Source organism: Phyllobates terribilis, unplaced genomic scaffold (assembly GCF_046119375.1).
Source record: "Phyllobates terribilis strain yellow unplaced genomic scaffold, ASM4611937v1 Scaffold_2__4_contigs__length_985480577, whole genome shotgun sequence".
Taxonomy (NCBI): Eukaryota; Metazoa; Chordata; class Amphibia; order Anura; family Dendrobatidae; genus Phyllobates; species Phyllobates terribilis.
In genome coordinates, this window is record NW_027362762.1 from 856,613,006 (window position 1) to 856,635,857 (window position 22,852).

At 42.0% G+C, this 22,852-nt stretch overlaps 1 protein-coding gene across 1 annotated transcript in view; it reads left to right on the forward strand.

The window, feature by feature from the left end:
- The window catches only part of BLMH (bleomycin hydrolase), a 66,921-nt gene that overhangs the window by 2,490 nt on the left and 41,579 nt on the right, over positions 1–22,852 (forward strand). The window contains exons 2-7 of the mRNA XM_073670784.1: positions 103–300; positions 5,771–5,880; positions 7,905–8,046; positions 8,774–8,862; positions 13,098–13,190; positions 21,495–21,650. Coding sequence (XP_073526885.1) covers positions 103–300; positions 5,771–5,880; positions 7,905–8,046; positions 8,774–8,862; positions 13,098–13,190; positions 21,495–21,650 — 788 coding nt within the window. The remainder of the gene's footprint in view (positions 1–102; positions 301–5,770; positions 5,881–7,904; positions 8,047–8,773; positions 8,863–13,097; positions 13,191–21,494; positions 21,651–22,852) is intronic.

The following is a 22,852-nucleotide window of genomic DNA, read 5'->3' on the forward strand; positions in this document are numbered from 1 at the left end:
AGTGTAACAATGGTTTCTTGCCCCATCACTTCCTTTGTGTCCCCGGGTTGTGATATTTTGTATAACGTGTAAATTGCTATTATTTGTCTCCTGTGTATCCAGGTTTGAGCTTGGATAAAACAGCGGCTTTTAGGAAGAAGCTGAAGGCTGAGCCTCGCTTTGTGCTGGCTCAGAATGTGGCGACGTGCAGTGACCCGCTGGAGGTGTGCTTACAGAGGCAGACAGTCCAGGACAGTGTCCATGTCTTCCAGCACACCATCCCCGCTGAGGGCAAACCGGTCACCAACCAGAAAAACTCAGGTATGAAGATTTGTTCAGAGATCTGCTTGGTTATAAGTGATGGAGCCATAATCTGTATTGTCATAGCTGATCCATAGCAGATAGACAGGTCTGGTCACTGCTCTTCCACCAGCGGCCATTGTATGGACAGGTCTGGTCACTGCTCCTCCACCAGCAGCCATTGTATGGACAGGTCTGGTCACTGCTCCTCCACCAGCAGCCATTGTATGGACAGGTCTGGTCACTGCTCCTCCACCAGCAGCCATTGTATGGACAGGTCTGGTCACTGCTCCTCCACCAGCGGCCATTGTATGGACAGGTCTGGTCACTGCTCCTCCACCAGCTTCCATTGTATGGACAGGTCTGGTCACTGCTCCTCCACCAGTGGCCATTGTATGGACAGGTCTGGTCACTGCTCCTCCACCAGCTTCCATTGTATGGACAGGTCTGGTCACTGCTCCTCCACCAGCTTCCATTGTATGGACAGGTCTGGTCACTGCTCCTCCACCAGCGGCCATTGTATGGACAGGTCTGGTCACTGCTCCTCCACCAGCGGCCATTGTATGGACAGGTCTGGTCACTGCTCCTCCACCAGCGGCCATTGTATGGACAGGTCTGGTCACTGCTCCTCCACCAGCGGCCATTGTATGGACAGGTCTGGTCACTGCTCCTCCACCAGCGGCCATTGTATGGACAGGTCTGGTCACTGCTCCTCCACCAGCGGCCATTGTATGGACAGGTCTGGTCACTGCTCCTCCACCAGCGGCCATTGTATGGACAGGTCTGGTCACTGCTCCTCCACCAGCGGCCATTGTATGGACAGGTCTGGTCACTGCTCCTCCACCAGCGGCCATTGTATGGACAGGTCTGGTCACTGCTCCTCTACCAGCGGCCATTGTATGGACAGGTCTGGTCACTGCTCCTCCACCAGCGGCCATTGTATGGACAGGTCTGGTCACTGCTCCTTCACCAGCGGCCATTGTATGGACAGGTCTGGTCACTGCTCCTCCACCAGCGGCCATTGTATGGACAGGTCTGGTCACTGCTCCTCCACCAGCGGCCATTGTATGAACAGCAGAGCTGAGCAGTCTGTGGGGAAAGCTGCACTAACCAGAGCAGGAGGAGAACCTGTCATACCTGTATAATAGGAAGTGCCATAAAGTCATGTCCCCAACACATCTGATAATCATATAAAAAATGTGTCTGACCCTGTTACCTCATTCTGCAGTAATAGACCGTGTAATGCAGCAGCTATAGGAGGTAAATGGTGTAAAATTTTCAATGATTCTTATCCCCAATTGCATGCATTTAAAGTAAGAAAAAAAATTGTCCCCAAAGATAGACAACTTCTTTAAGTAAGGCGCTGGTGTAATATTTCTAGCTTAAAAAACTCCTTAATTATTGATGAATTTGACGGGCAGACCTAGCAATGCCCCGTCCCCTCTCCAGCTTCATCCATTTTGGTGGAGTTGCCCTAGACTGGCGTCTTAAATACGCCAAAAGTCATAAAATCTTAAGGCGTCTGCGTGTCGCTTCAAAGTGTTTTATGCCAGTTTTCTGGTGTAAACACTTTGTAAAGCATTGTGGAGACTGTAGCCCCCATTTATCAATGTAACCCGTACAAAAACCCATAGGCCCATATTGAAAATGTTTAGAAAAGTGGCATAAAACACTTTGAAAAGTTGCAAAATTTTTGGGCAACACAAAGTTGGTCTAAGTTTTGTGACTTGGCATTTTTCGAGCAGCTTTGTGGGGCTGGGGAAGAGCTGGGATGGGGGGTGTGGCTATGCCTGTCAGTCAAATTCCTGAAAAGTGGCGGCATTTCTTACACCAGAAATGTTACTCCAGTCCATGAAAGTAACATTTCTGGGGAGGTGCATAGAGGCGCCTTTTAATGAGTTTGGCGCATTTTTTTCCTGTACACCCCTCCTCCCTCCTTAAGATTAGTGTACAAAACACCAGGCCTAATTAATCAGGACCCATGCATTTAAAGTAAGGCCATGACTGTCCTGTCCAAATACTTAAAAAAAAAAAATGCAATTTTTTTTCCTACATCCTATGAACTGCTTCAGGTGTTGAAAGCCGTACAGTGGCTAAAACAAGTGACCTGACCATTTGTCTGACCACTTCTGCTTGCAAGTTGCTTACTAGTTTATTTACAGTTAAAAAAAAGTCCGTCACAACTCCTTTATTTTCCTTAGTGGCTAAGCACTTATCGGCAGGTAGTTGTTAATTAGCTTCCTGTGCTGCCCAGTACTGATCACTTCTGGCACAGAGCGGTCACAGACCTCTCCTGCTGTTGATTCTCAGGCTCTTGCGTCACGTTGACAGAGCCGTTCCTTCTCTTCTGCAGTTCTAAAAGTGCGGCACCCGGGAGAAAATAAACTTTTTTTCTCCCGGGAGCTGCCGGCTTTCAGTCATAGAGGCGTGCCAAGAACAATTCAGTCACTGCTCCCAACACTGAGAGTGTGAGCTGTAAGCACTGACGGACAGCCAGCTCTGATGCATAGCACCGCGAGCTGGCGGTCAGTGCAGGGGCGCGCTTAAGACGTCGCTCTCCGCGCTGGGAGCGGTGACTGTAATTACTCCGGACATGCTTGTATGACTGAAAGCCGGCGGCTCCTGGGAGAAACAAAGTTCATATTCTTCTGAGTGCTGAATTATTCATCATATGCATTGATTTTTAAGCTTGCTTAAAATGCACCTGTCAGCAGGATTGTGCTGAGTAAACTACATACACTGTCAGGTGGGCGACATTACACTGATTAAAATGATACCTTGGTTGATGAAATCCGTCCTTTGGTTCATAATACAGCTAGTTGTGCGGGGCTAGATAAAATAGGAGGCAGGTCAGTGAAGACACAGTGATCTGTCATAAGAGCATACAGATGAATATGTAAGCAGAGCACCAGATAGAGCGCCCCTCACAGGCCGCCCCGAAGCACTAGCATATCATTATCTCCAAACTGAAAGCAAAAGATTACACAAGAACCACAGGACGGATTTCATCAACTAAAGTATCATTTTACTCAGTGTAATGTCGCCCACCTGACAGTGTATGTGGTTTACTGCGCACAATCCTGCTGACAGGTTCGTGCGCTTTAAGAAGCATCGTTCTCGTCAGCACATCATCTGGTGTAATGGGGACATGTGCTGCTGATAATAGGATGTTCTATCCTCACGAAATGATTGAATGACTATTTCAGTGCACAGAGAAGTGTAGTCAGTTAGTCTAAATTGCCACCAAATAACTTGTAGATAACCGATCGGCGGTGGTTTAATGGCCACTGCCGGCATATGTAAGTGCTCATATTCTGCTGTATTCCTGTGGACTGAAACTGATGTTTATAAGTGACAGGGTTTTTTTTTTTTGTGCTGCACCTCCATTACACATGCCGCTGGCTGAAATGTCGACAGTTCACATTCCATGACTGAAAAAAATAACTAAATGCAAAACTATTTCTGTGCCGTGTTACAGTCACTGCATTAGGTTTCAGTCCCATAATAAATGAAATAAGGTGCAAAGATCCTTTTTAAAGGGATTACTTGTACATTTTGTATATTGTACAGTAAGATAAATGGCGCGGCCCTAATATAAGTTACAGGCAAACATCTAAGGTGAGGGTCACAGCGCTGGAGCCCCTGACATTTTCACATTGCGCAGCACGCTGCACTATTTTTTTTCTGGTAAAACCGCCAACATCATGACTAAAACCTGATGGACCCTGTTATAAGGCTATGTTCAAACTGACTTTTTTCAGGAGTTTTTGGAGTGTAAACTATCCAAAATTACTGCTTTAAAAACTCTTGGAAAACTCACCTTCAATTCATTTCTATGGCAAATCCACAGTTTCTGTGGATTTGTTTAGCTTTCCCACTGTAAAAACTCCTGCAAAAACTCAGTGTGAACACACCTCAAGTCTGGCGCCAATGGTTTTTCACGTGTCAGTCTTGTCCCTGCAAAAACTAACTTTCTGTTCCTAGTACAGAGCAAAAACATAATTCATAACACCTTATGGGAGCCTAGCCTGAGGCTTTGTGCGTCGCATTAACCTCTGACCTGGTGGATACACTGAATGTAGGGAGTCCTTCTGGTGCATGGTAGATTGTTTGTGTTTTTTTTTTTACCTGTATAAAATAGAATAGTAGAGAATGACATTTTTATAAGGAGGAATAAAAATAAATGCAAATGTGCTATTCTTTCAAGATGACCTGCTTTGTGATAGGAGTATTTATTGGGTACTTTTTAAAATTGGGTTTCCCAGCTTAAAAAGTGATTCCCTACATCCTGTATCCTTGGAATTGATGTGATGGGATATGTGGGCTGTGCTCACCTCTGCATCGGGCGATGAGCCCAACTGGTGATGTCCCGTCTGATATCTGTCGGGACGAGTGATAAATCTGCCGGTATTGTGCACTTATCCTGTTCTAATAAATACTAATAAGCTGGACAGGTGCATTAGATTAGCCAATCACGCATGCATCCAGGCAGGTATCAGTAAACCTGTCGTCACCAAACCTGCTCACCCGTCCATACGGAAATGAGTGAAGTCAGAATACCCCTCTATGGCAAAATAACTGGTTAAGGGGGTATTCAGATTTCCAAGATCCTTTCCCAGTATGTAGTAGGTGTAATAATAATAATATTAGCAAATACCTCCAATTAGAAATGTAGTATAGTTCTTCTGATTCACTATATTGCTTACCCTATGTGCAGGGCATTGCAGTAGCTTAGGTATCCATGGTTACGACCACTCATATAGTGACAGTTCTCAGGTTGGACCTTCACTGATCATAATGTTGTAGCATATCCGAGCAATGTGTACTTCTATAAGATGGGGCTACCAGTTTAATCTGCAAATATACATATGATTGATAGGATACATAAAGAGAGCCTGCTGACTTCCCCAACTTATCTGTTTTAATAAATAACTGTATTGCCTATAACATTCCTGGTCTATCTTTTTTTTTAGAACTCTACATTCCTCTGTTATTCCTACTAGAAATTTAAGAATAAATTGACAACTGGGTGTTACCCGTTGAGGGGCCGTACACTTTGGGTAGGAGCCACCACATTGATAAAGAGATTGGTCACATACAGTTGTCAATTTATTCATTCATTTCCAAAGGAAGTCGCAACATAGAGATCTAAGAAAAGATGCTCCAGGATGGTTATACCATCGGGAATGTAGGAATTCACTGAAACAGACGTGTGAGCAGATCCCACAGAAAACTTTTTCATGTATCAGATATTAAAGCAATTTTCTGATGCAACTTTTGCAAACATTTTGCTGAAAAGAAGCCAGTAACTGTAAGAAAAATAAACCTAATTAGGAAAATGTTGGCGGCTGCTCAAGCTTTTAACGACTCAATCTATGTACATTGTATAATTGGGAGGGAATATAATGAAATGTGCCAGTCTGCCGTCTGGTTGGCATTTTTGGCCGTTACACCGTATATTACAGATTGTCGTCTTCTCTCCATCTTTCAGGAAGGTGCTGGATATTTTCCTGTCTGAACGTGATGAGATTACCTTTTATAAAGAAGTTCAATATTGAAGAATTTGAGTTTAGCCAGTCATATCTATTTTTCTGGGATAAGGTAATTTATCTGGTTCTTACCATCATGTTTTCTATTATATCCATATAAAGTTGATCTGCATAAGGAGGCAGATTTATTTGCTGTGTCTAATTTGCTGACATTACATAAGTCTTTGTTATATTACTAAAGAAGTTCTATATCAAAGTGTCTGAAAAATCTAGCTGCAGGTTCGACGAGGCTCATGTCCAAAAATTATCCCCAGTATTGTAATAACAGAAGCACTGCTCTCCTGAAAGATTTTTCAAAGTTTCACAAGGAATCAGAAATTAAAAGGGCTAAACGGCAGCCGTGTTGGATCCATCACAAAACAGACACCATTAGATCATAACGGACTATTAAGGGGTTCCTGTCATGGAGGTCGCCGTTTTTGGACCTTCTTTGTTTGATCTTTTTGACAGTATATATGACTGTGGTTTCTATCACAGATGTGAATGGAGCCTTTAATGGATTTTCTGGTTTTGAAAAACTGTCCCCAACTGCAGTTTATTTAAAAAACCAAAACTGTACTTTACTCCCCTCTACAGGTCCAGGACTTGTCTCTGTTGCTGCTTCCAGTGTCTGTTATTGTCTACAGCGCTGACGTCACATCAACAGAGCTGCAGCCAATCAAGTGAGCTTGTGCTGTCAACCCTGGTAGAACTGCTGAGCTCAGTTATTGGCTGCACCATAAGCAGAGGTAGAGACTCTGTGCTGGACCTGAGGAGGGTGAGAAAAGTAACTTTTTTTTGGATGGGGAGGGGAAGAAGACATGGGTTTTCCAAAACCAGAAACCTATGTTCACATGTTGCGTTTGTGCAGTGGTATTTTTTTAAGCTTTTTTTATGCAAATTTTCAGCTGAGTTTCACAGTACCAGAAAGTATTTCAGAAATCTCATGCACACACCTTGTTTTTTTCCTGACTGTATTGGAAAACTGCTGCTTTTTTGCAAAATGCAGCAAGTCACTTCTTTCAATGCAGGTATCAGGTTTTACTGCTTTTTTTGGTGCCTAAACCTGATGAAGTTGAATCAGATTTTTTTTTATGCACTAAACTTTATCAGTGCACAAGAGATAAGTGTACCCTGACAAAAACGCATTAAAAACGTAGCAAAACCTGCTTTTTGTAAGCAGCTTAAAATTTTCATAAAAAAAATCTGCAAAAAAACGCAACATGTGATCATGGACTTAAAATAAGAGTGTTCAACATCACTGATGAGTCCCATAACTTGCTGAGTGCTTTTTTTTTTAATACAATAATTCTGATATTCTTATAGTATGAGGTTGTTCCCTATAATACACTGAGCTGGTTCAGTAAAGTGCCAGCCACAATGTTCCTCTTCATCTCTTGAAAAAGTTACCTGTGTTCAGCCGTGTAGCAGAAAAATCTGTAATTTCACAGCTTCTGTTGGACCTGCCGATCACGATGAGTGTCGCTTTAATACAGTTACATTTAAAAATTTCACATTAAAAAATTTGATGTCCCTTGGGGGTGTATATTTATTTTTTTGGAATACAAAATAGTGGCAGCTTCCAAGCGTAAACCACCTGAAGAATGGTCGGGTGATTAAGCTGCTTCACAGGTAAAAAAGATGTAGTTTTGACATGGCTGTTCATTATTTTTAATGTTTATTGAGCGCTTTTTCAGGTGGGTTCCAGACAGAATTCACCTGAACAATATGCCGTTTGTACATAAACTAAAGTGATTTTCCAAGAAATTATCCTTTTTTTTTCCAATAACCTTGCAGACATAAAAAATAAATGCTTCTATAGTCACCCTGTGCAGATCCAGCGCTGCCTCTTTACCGCTGCCCCCGGTCTCTGCTGACAGGCTGCAGCAAGGATGTGATGACCACTGCAGCCAATACCTGGGCGAAACAGTGCCAACTTGCCTTGTCATCACTGCTGAGAATAGTAATCTTTTTTTCTGAGTAACACTGTGCCAAACTTTTCTTCTGACGTGGTCCATATGTGTATGTTCTGAGAATCCCTCTTATTCCCCTATGGTTCACCATTAAGACTCTATTAACAATCTTCTCCGTCCACAGGTAGAACGCTGCAATTATTTCCTAAATGCTTTTGTTGAAACCGCACACAAAGATGAGCCAATCGATGGGAGACTTATGCAGTTCCTTCTTTCGAACCCCAGCAATGATGGAGGCCAGTGGGACATGCTTGTTAACCTGATCGGTAAGGATTTACAGAAGGGGGGACGAGGTAGTTAACATTTGGTATGGTGCCAGATTTTAGTCACGTCCACAGCCTTCCCCTTGTTCCTCCCTTGATTTCCTCTATGAGCTACACAACACTGCGATCACATAATTAACACATAAATTAATAATATAATTATTATTTATTATAAAATAATAATTTACCATGTGGGTACATATGTACATAACTTCAGCAGACACCCGCTCCACTATGGTCATCTATAGGCACAGGCCTAGTGAGCCTACAGAACAGAAGTGTGTGTATCTGATTGGGGAAAAGCTGACTTTTTGACAAACACAACTAATAAACTATTACAAGTCTCTAAGAAAAAAAACAAAGGAAAAGCCTCACCGTGTGGTGTATAGTTTGGTTGCTCCTTAATGGTATTGCCTGAATCCGAATCCGTTGACCACCAGAAATTCATGGAAAATAGAAAAAAAGAGGATCCATTAAGCATTTTTTTTTCTTAAATTCTGATCTTTATTCCATATGAATAAAAAGCGAGGATATCCAAACAGTTAAAAAACCGTGCCCATTCTGACTCGTTTCTGGCCGAAGCCCTTGGTCATAGACTGTGACGCAGTTTGGATATCATCGCTTTTAAATCAAATGGAATAAATATCAGAATTTAAAAAAAAAAAATGCCATATGGATCCTCTTTCTTCTATTCACTATTACAAGTCTCTATTTTTATTTTCTCCGATAGAAAAATATGGTGTCATTCCAAAGAAATGTTTCCCAGAATCCCACACATCGGAGGCCACGCGTAGAATGAACGACATATTGAATCACAAGGTAAAAGAAAAAAAAACTTTAATTTTTTAAAAAATTTTCGTTCATTCTTCTCAACATTGAACGTTCTCACCTATCTATAGTTGCAATCGGCTATCTACATCAGTCTGATAGAAAATGACTAGAGTGGTGGTGTGCATGTGCAGTCGCTGCTCCATTTGGATAGGGCGTGTTCTCTGGATTGGTTCAGATCCCAATGATAACTTTCAGGCCCGATTCATCAAGACTGGCAATTTTCTCTCTGGTCTTGATAAAGGGGCCTGGTGGACTCAGAAGCACCTCAGTCTTGAGTCTCTGGCGAGTCGCGTACGTCTCCGCTCTGTACACTACACCAGAAATCTTAATTCAATATACAAGCAAGAAAATACAGTTTCACTCTGTAAATGCTACAATACTCAAGCATTGAATATATGAAATGGGAACTGCATTGCAACTATACAAAATACATTAAAAAATGAAGGTACTTAGTGCACGAATTGGCCAATTCATGAGAGCCCATCAACTACGGCAAAGCGACCTTTTTTCGATGGGACCTAAGCTAATATGCCTCTCTCAAAATGGGTGTCGGTAATTTAGAGATCCCGTTAGAACAGCTAAATTTTATTAAAAAACTATTATGTTTATTTTAACACATAACTATTTTAAATATGAAGATTAATTTTTAGCTACAGTCGTGGGGCACGGCGATGGGGACCAGACTTGCACCAAGTTTAGCAAATTTATTTTTTTTTTTTTGTCGGCTGGTGGGAACGAGAGACGCTTCCACCGACTGGTGCGAATCTGGTCCTCTGAAAAATGTTTTTCTGATGACATTATGGTCCGGAGGAGAAGATTCATTAATAGTTTTTAAATAATATTAATATTGATTTTAATTTACAGTTCACTATATACTTTTAGAACTACAGTGGGAATATTTATCATCAGAAATCATATAACTGGTCACAGCAAAGGCATAAATTATGGCATTAAATGCCCTTGTCAAAAACTATATGTGGGGAGAACCAAACGGGAATTACGGGTTAGGATGAAAAAACACACATACAACATTAAGCAGCAATTTGTAGGATATCCACTGTCCAAACATTACAAATTAGCACACAATGGTAAAATAAAGGGTAGTTCTTTGGGGGCATAGAAAAACATTGGAGAGGAAGCAATTATATACACTAATTATCGAAAGCAGAAAGCCAGTGGATATTCCAATTAAACGGCAGGTTTAAATAGCGAGATAGAATTGTTCGCATTTGGAGACAAGCAATTTATTCAGACATCTATAGATATTAATTGAAAATTGATCTACTAATATCAGTGCTTACCTGTTTAAGACTGTCATCTGCTCTGGAGCCGTAATCCCTGAGGAAGGAGAACGTTACCTCTGAAACACGTAGGATAATCTTTTTTGACCTGGGAAGCATGACCGTCCAGAACGCTGCGAAAACTACAGACAGCGCAGCATTGATCCTGTACTGAGGAGTTATTGTGCTTATCGATACTTCGTACCAACATTGATCTATTCATCTACTGCTTGGTTCCTGTCATCAAGGGAATTCTTATGGTTTCACTCCGTCGTGGATCTGCACACAAGTGGGCTGATGGGCTCCCATGAATTAGTTAATTTGTGCTCTAAGTACCTTCATTTTTAAACATATTTAAACCCCATACAAATGTTTAGAATTAGTAAAAATAGACCTCATAAGTTCATCTTACAGACCAGGATTGTTAATTTTGTCTTTAGTGTACAACACAATTTGGTAAATTTACTTTTGTGGAACCATACGCTCTTATACGAGAAACTGTTCATACTCTGTTTAGTCAAAATTTGTATTCCTCATTTTTTTTAAAACTCCACATTGTGCTGTTCATCCGTTAATTTACTCACACATTTAACAATTAGGCACTAAAGTGGATCTATCAGGAAGGTTTTGCTGCGCAATCTGAGAGCAGCATGATGTAAGGGTAGAGAACCTGATTCCAGCGATGTGTTACTTACTTTGCTGTGTGTTGTTTTAATAAAATCAGTATTTTATCAGCAGGAGATTATCACCAGAGGACTAGGTGTCTTGTGCTTCTTAGTCAACTGCTCTGTGTAACCCCGCCCCCACCACTGATTAGCAGCTTTTTGCCTATACAAATCTGCCAATCAGGTGTGGGTGGGTGTAACATCCCTGGCGGTGTGCTTGCATAGTGCACCACCTCCCACTATGCAAGACCGCAATCTTACCTGTCAGTCCAGCCTACAAACCTTGCTCCAGTTCATGCTATGTGCATGTCTCTTGACTGACTGCTTAGGGCGGTGGCCCGGTTACTTCCTGATTCTTATAGCTGCTGTGGGCGCACCCCTAATGCGTCTCCAGCCTATTGCTGTGAGTCACTGGATATTTAAACCCCCTCCACCAAGAAGGAGGTGCCTGAGCAACACCTTCACTCAGTTAGTCTTTGCTACTGAATTGCCAGGTCCTGTCCTGTTTCTAGTCTGTTTCCGCCACTCTGGGGGCTGTAAACCCAGGCCTGTTACCTGAGACTTCTAGTCTTGTTTCCGCCACTCTGGGGGCTGTATACCCAGGCTCGTTCTTGTATCTCATTGCAGTAGCAGTTCCTGTCTGAACTGTATCCTAGCCTGTTACCTGTTTGTCTCTATGTCCGTACCTTCCCTTTTCCTGCAGTATCTGAACCTGCACCTAACTCCAACTCGTTGTCTCTGTACTTCTGTTTGTGAGTTTTGTGTCCACTCGCTACTTCATAGGAAGTGCCTTGTGTGTATCTGGTTCTGCTTGTCCCTTTTCCCTTCCTCCGTATCTTCTTCCTGTATTTTCCAGTCTGTTCCATGTGAACAGAGCCCTGTCCTCCCTGCCTTGTGCACCACACCTGCGGTTTCGCTCCTCTCTGTCTTGCCCACCGCTCCGGCGGTTTCTCTCTGCTCTGACTTGCGCACCGCTCCGGCGGTTTCTCTCTGCTCTGATTTGCCCACCGCTCCGGCGGCTTCTCTCTGCTCTGCCTTACCCACCGCTCCGGCGACTTCTCTCTGCTCTGACTTGCCCACCGCTCCGGCGGCTTCTCTCTGCTCTGCCTTGCTCACCGCTCTGGCGGCTTCTCTCTGCTCTGCCTTGTCCACCCCTCTGGCGGCTATTCTCTGCTCTGCCTTGCCCACACCTCCGGCGGTTCCGCACTGCTCTGCCTTGTCCACCGCACCTGCGGTTTCTCTCTGCTCTGCCTTGTCCACCGCTCCGGCGGTTCCGCTCTGCTCTGCCTTGCCCACCGCACCTGCGGTTTTAGCTCCGCTCTGCTTGCTCACCGCACCGGCGGTTCCTCTCTGCTCTGCCTTGTCCTCCTCTCCGGCGGTTTCGCTTCACTCTGCTTGTCTACCGCATCTGCGGCTCTGTACCTGTCTCCCAGTCTGTACTGGACCCTATCCAGCCTGCTCTCCAACCTGCTAGTACCTCCCTGTCTGCACTCCAGCCGTGCTTGCCAGTGCCCACCTGTCTGCACTCCAGCCGTGCTTGCCAGTGCCCACCTGTCTGCATACCAGCCGTGCTTGCCAGTGCCCACCTGTCTGCATACCAGCCGTACTTGCCAGTACCCACTTGTCTGCATACCAGCCGTACTTGCCAATACCCACCTGCCTGTATGCCAGTCTAACCTGCCTGTTCCTGCATTCCCCGGTGTGGGTCAACAACTGTGACCGGGGTCTGACCTGGAGTTGCACCTGGTCCCTCTGCTCAGTTCCTCCTTGGTCCACGGAGTCGACTAAGCCGCTGTGCGACCTTGGTTGGATCGGGTTGATACTTAGTTACACCCCTCCAGGCAGTCCTCGGTTCATGGTACAGTGGGATCACTAATCATGCTCACGCCAGTCAGTCCGGGCGCGAGCGTAACAGTGGGGTTATACAGAGCTCAGCATTCTGTGCACTGCTAGATCTGCAGCAGAGAAAACTGATTATCAAAATGGCAGCAAGCGGCCCAGTAAGTGACACATCATTGCAATAAGGGTCTCTGTCTCTACATCATACTCTTAGACTACATAGCAAAAAGCTTGTGACAGAGTCCTTTTAACATTCCCCCTGTTAATAGGGTCACCGTGTCACTGTCCAGTAAGTCAGTACTAACAATGTTGGATTGTGTAGAGTTGCACCATATTAACGAGTAAAATAGTAACACATTGATAAACTTATGTGTATGTGAGCTCTGAAATTAGAACAATTTTTCTTCATTTGCAATCTTTGATTTCTGTGTTTTTGAAGATGAGGGAATACTGTCTAAGACTGAGAAACATGGTATCCAGTGGCTGCACCAAGGAAGAAATCTCTGCAGCTTTGGACACTATGATTGAGGAGGTGAGTGCTATGTCATGTGTATATATATATATATATATATATATATATATATATATATATATATATATATATATATATATATATATATATATATTAGTACACACCAAAAGTTTGGACACACCTTCTCTATTCAGTAGGACTATCAGCTGTTTATCCACCTGACTTCTGCACAACACAACTGATGGTCCCAACCCCATTTATAAGGCAAGAAATCCCACTTATTAAACCTGACAGGGCACACCTGTGAAGTGAAAACCATTTCCGGTGACTACCTCTTGAAGCTCATCAAGAGAATGCCAAGAGAGTGCAAAGCAGTCATCAAAGCAAAAGGTGGCTACTTTGAAGAACCTAGAATATAAGACATATTTTCAGTTGTTTCTCACTTTTTTGTTAAGTATATAATTCCACATGTGTTAATTCATAGTTTTGATGCCTTCAGTGTGAATGTACAATTTTCATAGCCATGAAAATACAGAAAAATCTTTAAATGAGAAGGTGTCTCCAAACTTTTGGTCTGTACTATATATATATATATATATATATATATATATATATATATATATATATATATATATATATATATATATATATATATATATATACTGTGTTCCAAATTATTATGCAAATAATATTTTCTCAGATTTTCCCAAATTACCTATATGAATTGCAGTCATTGTAATTTTCCAGTCAAATAACTATTCGAGTACAATTGAAAGGTTTTTGTACAAACTGCCTATGATAACAGTATATTTTTAAAAAAATAAAAAACTCAAACTGCACTCAAAATGCATGTTCCAAATTATTATGCACAGCAGAGTTTTCAACCTTTTCATTTTAATAAAGAACAAAAAAATGGTCATTTTTGAAATTATAAGCATTAGCAGGTTATTACAAACTGAAATCAAACAGTTTTCAACTCAAAACTTTATTCTAGGTGATGTTACATTTGCACATAGGACCCCTTGTTCGAAAGGAGCTTCTGAACTCTCTCGTCCATTGAATTTGTCAGGTTTTGGATGGTTTCTGCTTCAATTGTTTTGCATGAGGACAGAACACCCTCCCAGAGCTGTTGCTTAGATGTGAACTGCCTCCCGCCATCATAGACAATCCTTTTGATGATGCTCCAGAGGTTCTCAATGGGGTTGAGGTCAGGGGAGCATGGGTGCCACACCATAAGTTGGTCCCCTTTTATGCCCATAGCAGCCAGAGATGCAGATGTGTTATGTGCAGCATGAGACGGGGCATTATCATGCATGAAAATGATCTTGCTGCGGAATGCACGGTTCTTCTTCTTGAACCATGGAAGGAAGTGCTGTTTGAGAAACTCAACATACATTATGGAGTTCATCTTTACCCCTTCAGGGATCCTAAAAGGGCCGACAATCTCTCTCCCCATGATTCCAGCCCAAAACATTACTCCACCTCCTCCTTGTTAGCGCCTTAGCCGTGTTTGCATGGGGTGTCCATCAACCAGCCATCCTCCACTCCATCCATCTGGACCATCGAAATCATTTCATGCATGATAATGCACCGTCTCATGCTGCACATAACACATCTGCATCTCTGGCTGCTATGGGCATAAAAGGGGACAAACTTATGGTCTTGCACCCATGCTCCCCTGACCTCAACCCCATTGAGAATCTCTGGAGCATCATCAAAAGGAGTGTCTATGATGGCGGGAGGCAGTTCACATCTAAGCAACAGCTCTGGGAGGGTATTCTGTCCTCATGCAAAACAATTGAAGCAGAAACCATCCAAAACCTGACAAATTCAATGGACGAGAGAGTTCAGAAGCTCCTTTCGAACAAGCGGTCCTATGTGCAAATGTTACATCACCTACAATAAAGTTTTGAGTTGAAAACTGTTTGATTTCAGTTTGTAATAACCTGCTAATGCTTAGAATTTCAAAAATGACCATTTTTTTTTGTTCTTTATTAAAATGAAAAGGTTGAAAACTCTGCTGTGCATAATAATTTGGAACATGCATTTTGAGTGCAGTTTGAGTTTTTTATTTTTTTAAAAATATACTGTTATCATAGGCAGTTTGTACAAAAACCTTTCAATTGTACTCGAATAGTTATTTGACTGGAAAATTACAATGACTGCAATTCATATAGGTAATTTGGGAAAATCTGAGAAAATATTATTTGCATAATAATTTGGAACACAGTGTGTGTGTGTGTGTGTATATATATATATATATATATATATATATATATATATATATATATATATATATATATATATATATATATATACACAATATGAATATATATGATTTTAATACTATGGCGAGAATTATTAAGCGACGTGCATCAGTTTTCTGTCATTTAAAAAATAAACTTTGTTTTGTGCAAAATATTGACTTTTTTTTTCTTGTCATGTCATGAAAACTTGTCTATTTCATGACAAGCTGTGGCTTTCCCTACAGCAGAAGTCTTACTCTAGTCTCTGACTTTTGGGACGCTTCTGATTAATTATGAGACATTATTCTCTTAATCAGGAATGTCTAACTCCTCATCAAGAACGGCTAGAAAATTGCCAGTCTTGATTAATGTGTGCATATACCCTTTGTGTAGGTGATATCATATTCAACCATTGGTACCTTCCTAAATTGTATGTGTTCAGAAACTATTGCTACCACAAGAGGGCAGCAGGAGCTCCTTTTTTTCTGATAAATTGCTCAAAGTCCTGAATTCATCGCAAGCTGTAAAATGTTTCTAATCTCAATATATCAGACATAGGGCGAATAGGGGTTTAGGGCTCCAGATCGAAATAAACATGGTAAATATATGTAGTAGGTCTCAATATTAAGTGCATTGGCCGTATATTATAAAAGTGATTTATACATTTTTCTTGTCATAGTTCATAAAAACATAATGATAACCACAAGAGGGCAGTACAGCAGAAAACATGTCAAGAAACGGCAAAATACTTTAGTTTTTAGGATTCTTCCTTTTTGAATCTCTGATGGAATCACAGATAAGACATTGGAAATGCTTGTAGTCACATCAAAAACCTATTAACTGTTGTACTCACGTTACGTCCCTTTTATCCCAAGACTTTAAAATTAGAAGATCATACATTTTCCTGAAGTGTATTATTAGTATATATTGTATCAATACCGTCAAGTCAAAGACCTTCATTTACAAAGGATACCAAAATCAAAAATTGCTCTAGTTGCAAAGAAAAAAAAAAGTGTGTTTGTGTATACAGTTGTGTTCAAAAGTTTACATACCCCGGCAGAATTTTTCCTTTCTTGGCCTTGTTTCAGAGAATATGATGGTTATTGGTTGGGTGAAGCCATTTATAGACAAACTACTGTGCTTTCTCTTGTTAAATTTTAATGACAACCAAAAACATCCAAATGACCCTGATCAAAAATTCACATACCCCAGTTCTTAATACCGTGTATTGCCCCCTCTAGCATCAATGACAGCTTGAAGTCTTTTGCAGTAGTTGTGAATGAGGTTCTTTAATTTCTCAGATGGTAAAGCTGCCCATTCTTCTTGGCAAAAAGCCTCCAGTTCCTGTAAATTTCTGGGCTTTCTAGCATGAACTGCGCTCTTGAGATCTCCCCAGAGTGGCTCAATGATATTGAGGTCATGAGACTGAGATGGCCACTCCAGATGTTCTGCTGTAGTCAATGACAGGTCGACTTGGCCTTGTGTTTTGGGTCGTTGTCATGTTGGAACGTCAAAGTACGTCCCATGCGCAGCTTCCGGGCTGATGAGTGCAAATTTGCCTCCAGTATTATGATAACATGCTGCATTCATCTTTCATCTGTCAGTCACTAGTAGGACTGCCCACCAGACTCCTACATATAAACACCAGGGACTTCAGTGAATTAAGTTTTACTGAAAATTTTTCAACAAACCTATATATTTTTTTTGTTCAACTTGTTCTCTCTACCACGCTGTCCGCTGATCACCGTGCAGGTACGTGTTCCGTTGATGGTTCCATTTCTGTTTTAAAGGTTCCGTTTGTTTTGTGAAATAGTAATATAGGTTCTGTTTCTCTTGAATATTACAATTTTCCACAGCCATTAAACTTAATTTCCAGACAGCCCATAGGTTTACGTTGTACTTCATTTATTATTATGCTTGTAAGGAAAGCCTTTTTGAAGTTGACATTTTAGCTGACTTTATGCAATTGAGATATAACTGAGCATTGTCCCCCCCCACCGTATTATCAGTTTCAAGCTTTCAGAAATAGTCTTTGTTCTTCCTCTGTCTTGTAGGTCATTGCTCTACTTCTAAGGAAGTTGATGTCATAGTTCACATTTTCTGGCAAGACATAAATAACAGTATATAGAGGGGCTCTGCTCTACTATTACAATAAATCTTTGTGGGCTCCTGGTGTTCTAAGAGAAAAAATAACAACTCCACTCTCCCTCCGGAGCAGCACTTCTCGGCCTCTTGATGCCTCCTGCGTAAAGAAAGATTGGAGGAGGCACAGTATGGATTACAGAGACCCAGCACCGCTCCGGAGAGTTTTTCTTAAAACACCCATTTAGATTTATTGTAATAGCAGTGGAGAACCCCTTTAATAAATTTTTTAAAGAATCTGATGGTGATAGGTTTTCTGGCTTATTAATAATGCTCCTTGTTAGATTCACGTTTAAATTTAAGTTTATTTTTTATTTTTTGCCTATTTTTGGGAAACTTGAAGAAAAATGTGCAGCAAGCAGTCCTGCTCCATAGCGTGCAGGTACTTAGATTGTATTCACAATACAGTCGACGTGATTTGTTCTAAACTGACATAATGGCTCCAGATCATAATCTGACAATGTGATAAAATGGGCACTGGTGCACGGAGGACCCCATTGACTTACAGTGGGGTCTGTTATTTTGAATGGTAAAGTAGTTCTCCGTGCTTCTTCCCATCAAATCTGACAACTGCTGAGGGAGGCTCCATCCGTGTTTAACCCCTTCACCCCTGGGCCATTTTGCTTTTTTAGTTTTTCACTCCCATTCCTCCCAGAGCCATAACTTTTTTTTTTTTTCCGTCAATATGGCCGTATGAGGGCTTGTTTTTCGCGGAGCGAACTGTACTTTTGAAAGACACCATTGATTTTTACCATATAGTGTACTGGAAAACGGGAAAAAAAATCCACAATTGTTTTTCGGGTTTCCTTTTTACCACGTTCACTAAATGCTAAAACTGACCTGCAATTACGATGTGTTGATCGCCCGTTTATGCATTTTATTGCAATGTTGCAGAAACCAAAAAAACGTGATTCTAGCATTTTGAATTTTTTTCTCGTTACGCCGTTTATTGATCGGATTAATTATTTTTATATTTTGATATATCGGCGTTTCTGAACGCGGCGATGCCAAATGTGCATTTTTTTATATTGTTTTATTTTGAATGAAGGGGGAAAGGGGGGTGATTTGAACTTTTATTTTTTTAATATTTTTAAAAACTTTTTTTTTTACTTGCTTCAATAGTTTTCTTAGGAGACTTGAAGCTGCGATCGCTTGTGCTACACACCCTGTTATGTGTAGCAAAATTGATCACCTGCTATGAACGTTGGCCACGGGGCGGCGCTCATAGCAGATCAGCAATGACAACCAGACCCTGAGTTGTCATGCCAACCCATCGACGCACCACGATCATGCTTCCGGCGCGACCATGTTAAATGCCGCATTGTAGTTTGACAGCGGTATTTAACATGTTAACAGCCGCAGGTGGATCGCGATTCTACCTGCGGCTGTTAGGGGCACATGGCAGCTGATCAAATCAGCTGTCATGTGTGCTGCAAACGATGCGGGCTCAGCGCCAGAGCCCGCACCAAAGGGGGAGACACGGCATATGATGTATCTATACGTCATATGTCGTGAAGGGGTTAACATTGCAAAGTATAGGAGAAACTTTGTAATTTAATTCTTTATCCATACCAGAAAAACACTGATACACTGTGTAGCACTGGCGTCTGTGTGATTTCCATCCTCCTCTCCCCCGGCAGGAACGCTGGTTTATTGAGCTCCTCGGCCTGTGCTTCCTTGTGAGCTTGCGGTCTCTTAAAGAGAAAGCGCGCATCATCCTAAAGTGTCCCCAGCCAATGGAGCTGGGAGACATTTATTATTTAAGGCACCTCCACCTATTGAGAGGTGTCTGAGCAACGTGTTCACTCTGCTTGTTTTCATGAATACTAGTTCTTAGGTCCCCTGTTCTAGTGTACCAGTCTGTACCTGCCTGCATCTACCGTGCCTGCCTGTACCAGCTGAGCCTTCCCATTCCTGGCCGTTCCAGCTTTCTGCCCCTTTGAGGGTCAGCTGCTGTGTGTCTTAGGTCTGTTCTGGAGTAGCACCTGGCGTCCATCTGTAGCCAAGTCTAACCCCACCATCAGGGGCTCTAGCAAAGAGTCTGGTGTTCGCCTAGTCACGCCCCTCCAGGCTCTCCTCAGTCCACGGCACAGTGGTTCCACTACCACGTACCTTACACACTGATAGTAAAAACGGACACACTGATGGAAAACACTGGTAGCACCAGTACCGCTTTTCACAGATGTGTGAAGGAGGACTTACACTATGCCACAATGCATTAGATTTCTACTAAAATTGACCATTGTATACAGAAACTGACCTTGGAGGCTCATAGCAGCTGAAGCACTGGCCAATTGTATAGTGTGGGTGAGAAGAGCACACAATTTCTATATTGAAAAATAATATTATGTTTTTACCCTATTTCAAAATGTTGTGTCTCCAAAAATTGCGCGCCCCCCCCCCCCTACTTTTTTTTTTTTAACTTTGTCTTTAAGTAGTGACTTTGCTAGTGCCAATGATTTGGGCATGTGCACATGCCCCGAATATTAACATGATGCCGATATGGTTGGACCCTGTGGTAGAGCAGGGAGACGTTAACTGCTGTACAAGATGTAGGCATCTCTGCACAGGCTGCGCCATGTCCTCGCTGCATTGGGTTAGCTGTGTAGGGAAGAAGTGGACTCGTTAGATTGGATTAATCGAGTATAAACTTTTTTTTTTTTGAATGAGGTGGCATTATTTCTTTAGGCGTGGAACTCAGGGGGCATTTTACTGTGCTAGGAGGCACAATACTTGCATTGCCCCCCCGATGCTGACAACCCATGATTTGCCTCTGGCACCGGCTCATAACATTTGTTGGATGTGTAGATAATTTTTCATATCTTCCATCATTACGCAAAGTTGCCAAATGAATTGTTTAACAATTAGGCATTTCCTTTTTCCTTTCTCTTCCTTTCATAAGTAGTGTACACCCTGCATATCTCTATGGTTGGCACACTGTTGACAGCTCATTGAGACCGGTGCCTTGTAGGAGTAGTCGAGGTTTTAGTGCCCCCTTTCTGCCCTCCCATCATGTCATAACAAGCTATATGCCCTTGTTAGCACAAGGTTTGTGTGCCGTAATCTCAGCCCTCCAGCATCCTGTTCTGTGGCCCTTCAGTAAAGCTCGGGCATTCCTCCATATCTAGATATCTATTCTGTGAAATTTCCTCTGCGATTGCCTGTAGTATGCCAACTAGGGGGTGTCACACCCAAATCTCTTCTGAGCAGATCATTACATCATGTGGGACCATTGTGGTTTCATGAATTCAGACCCAAGTTCCCACAGTACGTGCATGGCGTGTGCCAAATCTACTTGTCCTGGGTGTTTCCCCATGCACATCAATCATCCATAAAATTAAAACCAAATATTGTGCAAGTCCCTCTTGTTGCTGCCGAATCCACGTTGATCCGTCAAGGCATGGACTCCAAAAAAACCTAAGGGGCCGATTTATTAGGACTCTCCAGAGGAGAATGCGACAAATTCATTAAAAAGTGCACGCCATGAATTCAACGCATCTTCTCAGTGGCGTGTGGCTTGCCAGAAATCCTACTCCGGTTAGGGACTGGAGTAGCATTTCTGGTGTAAAATAAAAAAAAAAAAATGCAACACTTTTGTTGAACATGATAGGAGGACGTAAACGACGCCTCATCCCGCCCCAGGTCCACTCATTTTGGCGGAGCTGCTTTAAAACTGGTGTTGCTCAAAAATTTGGTGGCAAATATTCTGTTGTAAAAGATTTGATGAATCACCCCGCCCAAGACTTTAGAAGCAGATATTGTAAGTCCTAGAAGTTTTCCAGCACACCCTACCAATTGAGACCTGGGGAATTTGAAGGCCAAGTCAACACCTTCTGCAATCGCTTCTCTATAATGAATGATGGTCACAAGAATTCTGATCTGCTTCCATAAAATGCTAAATAAGCATTATGCATTATCTTTTTTTTTAACTGCTGAATATAAATCATTTTATTTTTTTTTTGTATTTATTTTTCAGGTATACCGGGTGGTGAGTATATGTGTAGGGAGCCCACCCGAGACCTTCACATGGGAATTCAGGGACAAAGAGAAGACTTATCACAAGATTGGACCTGTGACACCCCAGGATTTTTATAGCGAGCATGTAAAACCGCTGTACAATGTGGAAGACAAGGTGAGCATCTAAAAAGGATGTGTAAGATTTATTCATTTCTATTGCTTGTTCAGCACCAACATAGTCAGCAGCGCTGTACAGAAATTATAATTCACATCAGTCATTGTCCCTAATGGGGCTCACAACCTTAATTTTGTAACACAAAAAAAAAGTTTATGTACCCATAAAATTAGGATAAATTGGTGCTTACAGCTTTCATTGCGGAAAATTCTTAATGCAGTGTACAAGAGAACTGGGTACAGGAAGACCGAAATGGCTTTTCCAGGTGCTTGCAAACTTGGCTCTAAGGCATACATGTCAAGCTCTAGCCCATGGGCCAAATCTGGCCCGCAAGGTGATAAAATTCGGCCCGCGACACCAGAACCACCACCCCTATGTGGAGCCCATTATTCTGTATGGAGGACTATGTGGAGCCCATTATTCTGTATGGAGGACTATCTGAGGCCCATTGTTCTGTATACTGGTTGGCCCGCGACTTTGTCCAAATTTTTCATTTTGGCGCTCTGTGTGTTTGAGTTTGACATCCCTACTTTAAGGTGAGAAATGTTATCAAATAAAGGAAAAACAATTCCCTTACTTACCCATTACTGTGCCGCATCCAATTAGTCACTTGTCTGCTGCAGCCGATTACTGGCCTCCGCCATCAGGTGCTGTACATGCAAGCATCATTACTGAAGCTAGTGATTGTCTGCAGCAGTCAGGGAACATTGTTTTTTTTCCTGTCCTGGCGAGAAGCACTGAAACAGTGACAAAGGAGTGGCGAGGAGAAGGAGGCAGTAATGGTGATTTCTTTACTTTATAAACTACTTTTAAGTGCAATTTTGTATTATTCAGGAAAGCCATTTTAATTTAAAGCAAAAAAAGTTCTAAATCTGCAAAGGAATGACAATCAGCAGCGATAATATCCGGAATGGAGCAGTCAAGTCAATAAAGACCTCATTATAAGGCCACGTTCACACTATCAGTATTTAGTCAGTATTTTACCTCAGTGTTTGTAAGCCAAAATCAGGAGTGAAACCATCAAAGAAAAAGTATAATAGAAACACGTCACCACTTCTGTATTTTTCATCCACTCCTGGTTGTGGTTTACAAATACTGATGTAAAATACTGACCAAATACTGAACGTGTGAACGTGGCCTAATAAAGATTGTGGAATATTTGCATTCTTCATATGTGTCCTATGTGGTTATATGCTGTACAT